General features: G+C 47.2%; 2 protein-coding genes across 2 annotated transcripts; both read right to left on the bottom strand.

Annotated features, from left to right (window-relative positions):
- Window positions 1-99: 99 nt before the first annotated feature.
- Window positions 100-1,833, bottom strand: CCR75_007524 (uncharacterized protein; the record flags this gene model as incomplete). Its single annotated transcript, XM_067965583.1, has 1 exon — window positions 100-1,833. The coding sequence occupies one exon, from the start codon at window positions 1,831-1,833 to the stop codon at window positions 100-102; it is 1,734 nt and encodes a 577-aa protein (XP_067815519.1).
- Window positions 1,834-3,041: 1,208 nt separating this feature from the next.
- Window positions 3,042-7,388, bottom strand: CCR75_007523 (uncharacterized protein; the record flags this gene model as incomplete). Its single annotated transcript, XM_067965582.1, has 1 exon — window positions 3,042-7,388. One exon carries the CDS (start codon window positions 7,386-7,388, stop codon window positions 3,042-3,044), a length of 4,347 nt encoding a protein of 1,448 aa, XP_067815516.1.
- Between the last annotated feature and the right edge of the window lie 2,159 nt (window positions 7,389-9,547).

Here is a 9,547-nt window from a genome sequence, read left to right as displayed (position 1 = left end):
CCTACATACTAAGATCAAGACGTTCAATCGCAGCTTTACAAAAGACTTATAAAAGCAAAATCGGGATAACTACCTCGGAATAAACAACTCGCCACATCCTTACATCATACCGCCCATGCCGCCCATACCGCCCATGCCACCCATGCCTCCCATGGGGGGACCACCAGCTCCCGCCTCCTCGGGGTGGTCAGCAATAAGCGCCTCGGCCGTCATCATAAGCGACGCCACACTGGAAGCGTCCACAAGACCCGTGCGCACAACCTTTGTCGGGTCAATAATTCCCGCATCCACGAGATTCACATACTCGCCAGTCTGGGCATTAAAGCCATATTCAGGCGAGTCACTCTCGAGCAACTTGCCCACAATCACAGCCCCTTCATGGCCAGCATTCCGGGCGATCTGCGTCGCAGGGGCTCGGCAAGCACGTTCGACGATCTCCACACCCACCTTTTGGTCGAGATTCGCGCATGATTCATAAAGCGTCTTGAGCGAGCGCGAAGCCCACAGTAGCGCAGCACCTCCACCAGGCACGATGCCTTCTGCAACAGCCGCACGGGTGGCGTTTAAGGCATCAACGACACGGTCTTTCTTCTCTCCAACCTCGACTTCGCTGGCTCCTCCAACCTTAATGACAGCAACTCCGCCACTGAGCTTGGCAAGACGTTCCTGAAGCTTTTCCTTTTCGTACTCAGACGTCGTGCTTTCAATCGACGCACGCAGCAAATTCACGCGTTCATCCACAGACTCCGATGTCCCAGCACCGTCAAGCATGAGCGTATCGTCCTTGGTGATTGTAACCTTCTTAGCGCTACCGAGCATTTCAGGCGTGGCCGTCTCGAGACGGTGGCCCAAGTCTTCAGAAATAACTGTCGCGCCAGTGAGTACAGCCATATCCTGAAGGCTGGCTTTGCGGTTGTCGCCAAAGCCCGGGGCCTTGACGGCACATACTTTGACCCCACCGCGAATCTTGTTGATCACGAGAGCAGCAAGTGCTTCACTTTCAACATCTTCCGCTACAATCAAAAGTGGACGCTGTTGCTTCACTACCGTCTCGAGCATTGGAAGTATAGCTTGGAGACTAGACACCTTCTTTTCCACGAGCAAAATATATGGGTTCTCCATCTCGCATGACTGCGTCTTGTTGTCCGTCACGAAGTAAGGCGAAATGTACCCACGGTCAAACTTCATGCCTTCGACCACTTCTAGTTCATTAAACAGCGTCTTGCCATCTTGAACGGTAATGACTCCTTCCTTGCCCACACGCTCCATTGCGTCACTGATAAGGTTGCCAATCTCGACCTCGGAGTTGGCTGAAATCGTCGCGACTTGTGCGACTTTTTCCTTGTCCGCAACGTCCATGGAAAGCTTCTGAAGACCGTCGACAACGTGGTCAACGGCCATTTGAATACCGCGGCGTAGGTCCAATGGGTTCATGCCAGCCGCCACCGACTTGCAGCCCTCGCTAAAGATAGATCGCGTAAGGACAGTGGCCGATGTCGTGCCGTCGCCCGCTGCGTCGTTGGTACTGCTCGCGACGGAACGAACAAGCTGGGCGCCCATGTTCTCAAATTTGTCCTTGAAATCAATCGCACGGGCGACAGTCACACCGTCTTTGGTGATCTTGGGCGCACCGTACGACTGGTCAATGACAACATTACGGCCCTTGGGACCCATGGTCACTTGCACGGCATTAGCCAGTTGGTCGGCGCCCTTAAGCATGGCTGCACGGCCCTCAATGCCAAAGCGAATGTCCTTGCCAGAGGAAAAGAGGCGGCGGCCTGCAGGCGAGAGGGCCGAGGCTTTCTTTACGGCAACGGCTAGCGTTGGGTTCATCTTGTGTCGAAGGTCAGGCAGATTTCAAAATGACACGCATTGTGTACTTTTAGATTAGGATTGCTTGGCTTGTGGTGCGCAGCGATGAGACGTTTGAAATCGGACAGAGGAGATGAAATGAGAACAAATCGTTGAAAAACAATAGGCGAGTTTGCCTTTCGTGTCCGAAGAAGTGTCGCTATGGCACTGATATGAGAGTGACTTTCACACGGAGACTGTTCTAGAAGGTAATTTTTTAAAATGGATTTACCTGACATCACGTAAATCTAGAATATTTACTTTATTGATGCAAAATTGAAATAAATTACAACGGCATCGGTATGATTGACGAAGCAGAACTGGTCGGGTGATCGTCAGATTCGGGCAGCGAAAGTGCCAGCAACTACCTAATTTGCATCTATATTTATCAAGGTGATTTGTAAGGCTATACCTCGAAAATAGTACGCCAGTGCGATTTAGTGCCGCGTGCTTTACATGTGCCGTAATATTGTCAAAAATTCGTTTTATCACGCAAGATTAAACCGTAACAGCCGATATGTTTCCGGATTCGAACCCGTTGTAGCGGCGCATGGGGCTATTGACTGAATAATTCAAGCTTTTGCACGTGACTCTTCCTTTTTTACTAAAGCTATAGCGGTCTTGATACCCAGGAGCTATTTTTGTGCAAAAGCCATGATGCTCACAGTGATGGTTGTGGCCGCCACGTCATTCCTCGCGGCATTCCGCGGTAATTAACCTCCATACTATCTACCGCAACACGGCTTTATTCCATCATTGCCGTAAAAATTCAGGCCCCGGTCTATGGATTCAATTCGCGCATGCGCTTTGCTCGAAATTTTGGCGTTCATGGCCAAAATAACCAAAAATAGCTATTCACTTGCCGGTATGGCGAGCTCTTGGCCACGCGCCCACGTGTTTTATGCTTTCGTGCTTGTTGCTCATATCTCATTCTTCTTCGACCGCTCAATTTTTTTTACAGTAGATGCACAGCGAAGTGTGATACGACGTGACATCTTTCTGTTGAATAGCATCATGACCTTTATGGCACTAGTCGACTTTCATGTTTGAAACGTCGACAGTATTTTGGTCGTCGTCGGCGTGTGTCCTATAATCACTTTAGTTTTCCAACCGAGATAGCTACACCAACACACAAATGCATTCACCACGTATGATTTCCACTAAAGTAAACACCCACGTCTTCTTTACGTCTACAGTTGCATCGCATCGTGCTTTCTTGTGTCTTCGACTTGGCCATTCAATATCTGCGTATCGTCCGCACTAGCTTCATAAATCGTCATCGTCGTTTCCGCTTCAGCGCATAAACCTTCAGTTTCATGCTCCGTGAGCTCGTGAATCGACATTCGCGTGCCTTCTTCATCTCTCTTGACACCATCTACTTCCTCTTCTAAACTCTCTTTCGCAAAGCTGACCGACGTAGCTGTTACAACACTATCACCAAGCTTTGGACCACCAAATGTCTCACTAGAGGCTCTCATTGGAACTGACGGAGCACTGCTGCTTAACTTCAGCCCACCAAACATATCCGTAGGAACCTCTTTCAGAGCACGTTTCGAAGACGTCGCGCCATTCAACGGCAATTCCTCAACTTCAAAAGCTCTCGTAGCGTTCATTAATGTATCCGTCACGACACTTGAGCTCAATTGCAAGCCACCAAACACGTCGTCACTCGCGCTTGCATTCGCTTCTATTAAACTTGCATCCACATTTCTTTCTCCGTCTTCACTCAAAACATTTTTCAGAACAGACGAAGAAAGTGGACTCACTGAAAGGCTTCCACTCATATGCAAACCATTAAATAAAAACGGAGACGCAGAATGGGCCAGTTGACTAGCCTGCTGAGTCAACAAATCGGGATTTCCAAAGAAAGAGTCTTTCATATTCGATGACGTAGGTGAAAAGATTTCGGAAGTTGCAGAAGCCTCTACTTCACGTTCAAGCGATTCGTCATTAGGTTTTAAAATCAAAACTTCCGTTGCATTCGTGACGACATTCGGACTCATTTGAAGTCCACCAAAGAGAGCTTTGCTTGTATGAGTGCTTTGTTGAGGTAATATATGCTCCAGCATGCGGCTATCAACTGCCTCAGCAGCACTCGAGCAAGTAATTTCGTCTATCTGTCCTTTAAACTTATGCGGCACCGTCACCGACGAGTCACCTGCTTCAAGCTGACTGCCGCTATACCTCTCTTCTTCTCGCATTGACTGCAATTCCTCCTGATGCGACGGAACGGAGCCATTCTTCTTGTTTTCTATCGAAGTTTCGACCTGCTCCTTGAGCATTACAGCTTCCACTTCATTCGTCTCGAATGACAGCACCTTCTCTTCCTCTATTCGCGGACTAACCATTTCTTCATGACCATATTCCTCCTCCATTTCGTCTTCATCATCAGATAGATCGTCCCTCATACTTTCCTCTTCATCCTCTTCGTCAGCCTCATCCACGCTATTCTCACAAGCATCAGTCACCGGATTCGATACTTTAATCGCCCGCTGCCGTTCTTTTAAAATTTCAATCTTTTCGTCAAGTCTCGCGGCCAATTCATACTCTTCATTCTCCGTCGCGATTTCAATTTTCGACTCAAGTTCATATAGCTGAGCTTCAATCGCCTTGAGCGCACTGCTGCTGTCTTCTAAATCCTCAACATTTCCATCCAAAGCGCTCCCATCCGTGGTTCTTCCGATCAAACTCGACCGTAAAACATGGTCACTTCGGTCATTCTCATCGCCATCAATCAATTCATCGTCGTGATCGTCCTCTTCCTCCACAGGTTCGTCCTTTGCAGGATCACTCACGTCATACTTCTTTTCAAACGACTCCACCTGGAGCATACACGCGTCGTATTCGGCCTGAATCAGCAATATGGCTGATGAACGAAAGTCCATTCCATCACTAGCCGCATCGCCTTCGCTCTTGTGCTTTTCAATCTTATGCAATGCGGTTCGTAAATGCTTCGCTTCTTTCCACAGCTCGTGCAGCGTGGCCAATTCCAGACGTTTTTGCATTTTTTTCAACTCTTGCTTCTTTTCTTCAAACTCGACTTGTCGCTTATCAATGCGCTCGTTTAAATCGTGCATCTCCATTTCAACGACTTCCACCATCTCCTCGGCGGTCGAACGATCCTTTTCAAGAGCTTTGATATCCTTTGAGATCCGAGCAGCTTCCTTAAAATTCCGCTGTGCCGCAGCTCCTTTCTTTTCTTGCTCTAGCCGTGGAATCATAGCTTCTGCCGATGCAATGGCATTACGATGAATCGCAGAGGACTTTTCAAGCTCCTCGTGCTGCTTACGAAGCATCGTGAAACTCTGTTCGGCAATAGCGGCCGCATCATTAAGCGAGCTCAGCTCCGCCGTTTGCTGTTTCTTGCGCAAAATCGCTTGCTCCCGACGAGTCTCCTGTACTTCCAAGACATTTGCCAGTAACGTAGCGGCTCGCATCTCTTCTTTCACAGCTCCAATGCGTTTGCCAATCACCGCAACAGTATCCGTGTATTGTTGAATTTGTTTCTCAAAGTCTACACGCTGCTGCGCCAGGTGCTTTCCATCAGATTCGACCTCGGCTTTGGTCTTTTTAATACCTTCCTCGCGTTCCGCAATGCGCTTTAATTGGCGAGAGTACCGCTTTCGAACAGTATTAATGTCACGCTGTGCACTATCAATCGACGACTGAATCGCTTCAACGCGCTTCCGCTTATCCTTGAGCTTTCGTTCGAGCTCCCGCACTTCTTCTTCCACGGCCTTCTTTTCGTCACTTAGTCGGACCTGAATCGCAAACTCGGTACTGCATTGACCTTCAATCGTTGCTTCAATCTCTGACTTTTCAGCAATGACGTTCTCGAGACTCACCGAGACATGATGCATCTCCGTCTCGATCCGTTCCGCCTCAAATTGAAGCTGTTGGGTTTGATTCAAATGGTATAATTTGTACTCATTCCGTGCAATCGTTCGTTCCGATTCTTGGTCTTCACAAAAGCTTTCGAGCTCCCGTAATGTCCCGCGCGTACTCTTAAGTTGATTCGCAAACGCCTTTTCTTTCGCCTTGAGAAACGCCACCAATTCACTCTCGACTTTGCGAACGTCACTTTCCGTAAGGGAGATGCAATGGCGTACGCTATTGATCGTTGCATTCAAAGCATCGGCTTTCTCAAAGTCTTCGACTTCACACGCATGGTGTTGTTGCGCTTCGACGTCCCTTAAATCCAACTCAAACTGCGTTAATTGGCTCGTTAGATGCACTTTACGTTCCAAAAGGCGATTTTCTTCTTCGTTCTGCTTCGCTGTTAATTGACGAAACCCAACAGCACTTTCATGAAAGTCTCGTAACGTATGAAGCAATCGATTTTCCGGCGTTATTGGCGATGCTGGCGTGGAAACAAGAAGCTGCACGGGTTCATCATTACATTCGACTTCTGGAATCACAGTTACTGATTCTAAACTCTTTTCACTTCGAATCGTGCTTGGCGTCTTCTGAATGCTCAGTCCCGACAAGAGATTGCTAGGTTTATAGTCAGCAGAAGGCTCATTCTTAGGTACAGACAAAGCGGGTGACGCTGGTGTGTGGACCGTGAGACCAGCTAACACACTGCCACCTGAAGCTTTCTTACTCCCATGATGCACGGTCAGTCCTTGCAACACGGAGCCTGATTTAACAGGAGGTAGCAAGTGAGCCAAATCAGTGGGATTCGTCGCAAGACGCGTGTTCCGAGAAGTATCCGAGTGATCCGAAATGCGACTCTTTTCTTGCTGCTGCTGTAAAATCACTTCATCTTCTTTAATATCACCACGTTGCAACGCAGCAGCAGATTCATCCGAAAGCTGTCGACCAAACCCAGGACGGAACGTCTTCTTTTTCTTCTTTTTTCCACCTTTTAAACTCGATTTCGATGTCGCACTACTACTGCCTGCACTAGTGCGAGAAAACTGTGACGAAGATAAAGCATCAGTATTACCACCTTCATTATGATGAATCAGCCTTGAGCTTTTCATCGACTTCCTATGCTCGCTAGTATACGTTGGGATTGTTGACGCCCCGGTGTCATCCGGTACCGGTATGATCGGTACATGGGTACTCGCGTCTGAGACTGATACCATTGGAACGGAAGCAACTGCGAGTCCAGTAAATAAACTGTTTCCTGACGTCCCATGTGGCGCATTCGCCGCGCTTTGAGGTGCACCTCCATTGCCTCCATACTGATTCGGATGCTGAGGCTGATACCTTGCTATTGGCTTCGCAGCAGAAGGTTCTCGAACTGCCATGCCACCAAACATATCCGAGCCGTGCACTGCGGTATTGTCCTGGGTACTGGAGTTACCATAGGTCACGGAAGGTGGGTATCCTCCAGTTCCACTTGAGGGTACAAAATTATTCAAAGCAGTGGGGTTGGAGGTACCATAAGGCTTGGCTACGGGAGGTGGGAGATTAAAAAAGCCTCCACCGACCGGAGGGTCGTCGATCGTTCCGTTTTGTCCACCTTGGCGTTGATGGCCTGGAGGGCCATTCTTGCCGTCCTCTTTATTTTTAAAGAATCGGCCAAACATGCTAGGAAAAATACAGAGAGGAACGTCACTTGGTACCACACACGGCAATGAAGATAGTTGGGCGCTGTCCCTCAAGATGCCTTTGTTCTTGGTGACAGATCTCGCACACACCGCACGAGAGATTTCGTAGGTGAGAGTGATTTAAATATAACCGGTATAACCTTTTTTCTCTTCGGCTGCGCACTGATCTGTTTCGTTTAAAAAATTGGAGCAAGGATTTTATTAGTTCATAACAAGAAGCAGCAGCATTGGCTGCTTATCAGAATAGGCGTTTTGTGCATTTGTATTTTTATTTAGGTGCTGATTATCACTTATGTTTCACAAAGAATAATCTGTCCGGTTCCATATATTTCCTATAAAAGGAATAATTAATATTATTTTCTATAAATAGGAAATAAATATATACAAAATTATTATTTTTATTTGATTTTGGCTTTATAATTCCAATATTTCCAAATTTGATAATATTGACGCAATAAGAAATCAGTTCTATCGATTGATTAATTTCAGTTTGAATCAATCCCAGGCTCGTCACAAGACACGATTGTGCGGTGCGCAAGAAGCCGCCAGAGATAGTTATTCACGAATATATTAAATTTGTTAGTAGATAAAAGATCGTTACGCTTCTTAGCTATTAGAACTTTCCTCTGCTCGTCGTGGAAGTTAAGTTATCGAGGCCCCGACCTTCACTGTAAACAGAGTAGGTTGATTAGTACTTTTATTAGTACTAGCAAAGGGTGCTCCGTTACACCTGGTAGCCTACGGACGTTCGATCCAACATCGACATGTAGAATGAAGATGGAGGGAGCTTTCAAGCCCCTCAAGAAGGCTAACAAGCAACGCGTAAAAGGTTCACCCATTTGAGTCACCTTGAATGGAGAGCGACCGACCGCATGAGTTCGGTCGTAGGCGGGCCAGTCGTTGGCGCCATGCTGTTCACTTTGGGACAGATGAACAAGATGCGGCCATAGCCGAGCTCATACAACATTAAATCGACGATACGCAAGAAAAGTAGCATTACTTCACCAGCAAGGCTCTCAACACGCGGAAATTTTGAAAGAAGAGGGTGCTAAACAGTTTGAACTGTTGAGACAGCAGCATTTACATGCTGCTAGCGGGCCGACGCTTCGCGTCGACCCGAAAGCATAATGATCAATATTTCTTAGTTTAAGCCATAAAATATAAATTAATGAAACAATTCAATAAAAGTTTGAAATAAATAAAATTAAAACATAATTATGAATAGGTTATCACATATAGTCGAAGGCGACTCCTTTTTAAGATGGTTCGTCGAATTTGACGACGCCATTGAAGCTGGCCGCATCAATGACGATGCGACGAAAGTGAAATTTGGCATGTTCAACTTAGCCGGACGTGCAAAATCTTGGGCTTATGGGTCCAAGATTCTCACGACTCATTGATCTTTGGGTCGTATGAGGTCTTTAAGAAAAAAAATCGGCTCAGGCAAACATTTGAGCCGCCACGTGCCAAATTCAGGGCTGGAGCCGAGATTCTGGATTGGAAGAAGGGCAAGCGTGACCTAAACACTTATGCCCAACCTACACGATACCTTGTCAACTGTATCGTGAGTCATCCAATTAATTAACAAAGACAGGTAACTGTGTTTATAAAACGTCTTGAGACGGTCCGGTTAAGACTCACCTGTTCCGGCTCGAACTAGAGTCGCTCGACCTGGCGATCAATATAGCGGAACAGGAGGAATTCATTCTTGAACAGGCTTTCGTCCACTCTGGCGCTTATCGTCCTCCGAGACGATAAGAAAACGGAGGTCCAGAACCTATGGACCTCTCGTATGTGGAAACAGAGAAGCCTCGCTTTTCAAGTCTTAAATGATCGCAAAAATGCAATCGTTGTCAAAAGACGGGCCACTGCATCTATGATCTTGTGCCCCACTCCCAGTGCCAAGAAGCACTTAGCGAAATGATCGACCTCCCGCTAGAAACAGCGGAGGACACGGATGTAATGCTGTTGCCAAATCGCAACGACCAGGCGGATCGTCAAAAACGGTCGGGGTAGAAGGGTGCATGTGCCGTACTGATCCAGCAACGTCAAAGGAATTGTAGGCCTTTTAACGAAAGTTGCTCCTCACACGCAAACATTGTATTTAACTGCCCATGGTGATAAGGTTAACCTTATCA

The sequence above is a fragment of the Bremia lactucae genome, linkage group LG8 (genome assembly GCF_004359215.1).
Source record: "Bremia lactucae strain SF5 linkage group LG8, whole genome shotgun sequence".
NCBI classification, from domain to species: Eukaryota; Oomycota; class Peronosporomycetes; order Peronosporales; family Peronosporaceae; genus Bremia; species Bremia lactucae.
The sequence above is the reverse complement of the archived record's forward strand: the minus strand, read 5'-3'. Positions and strand labels throughout refer to the sequence as shown.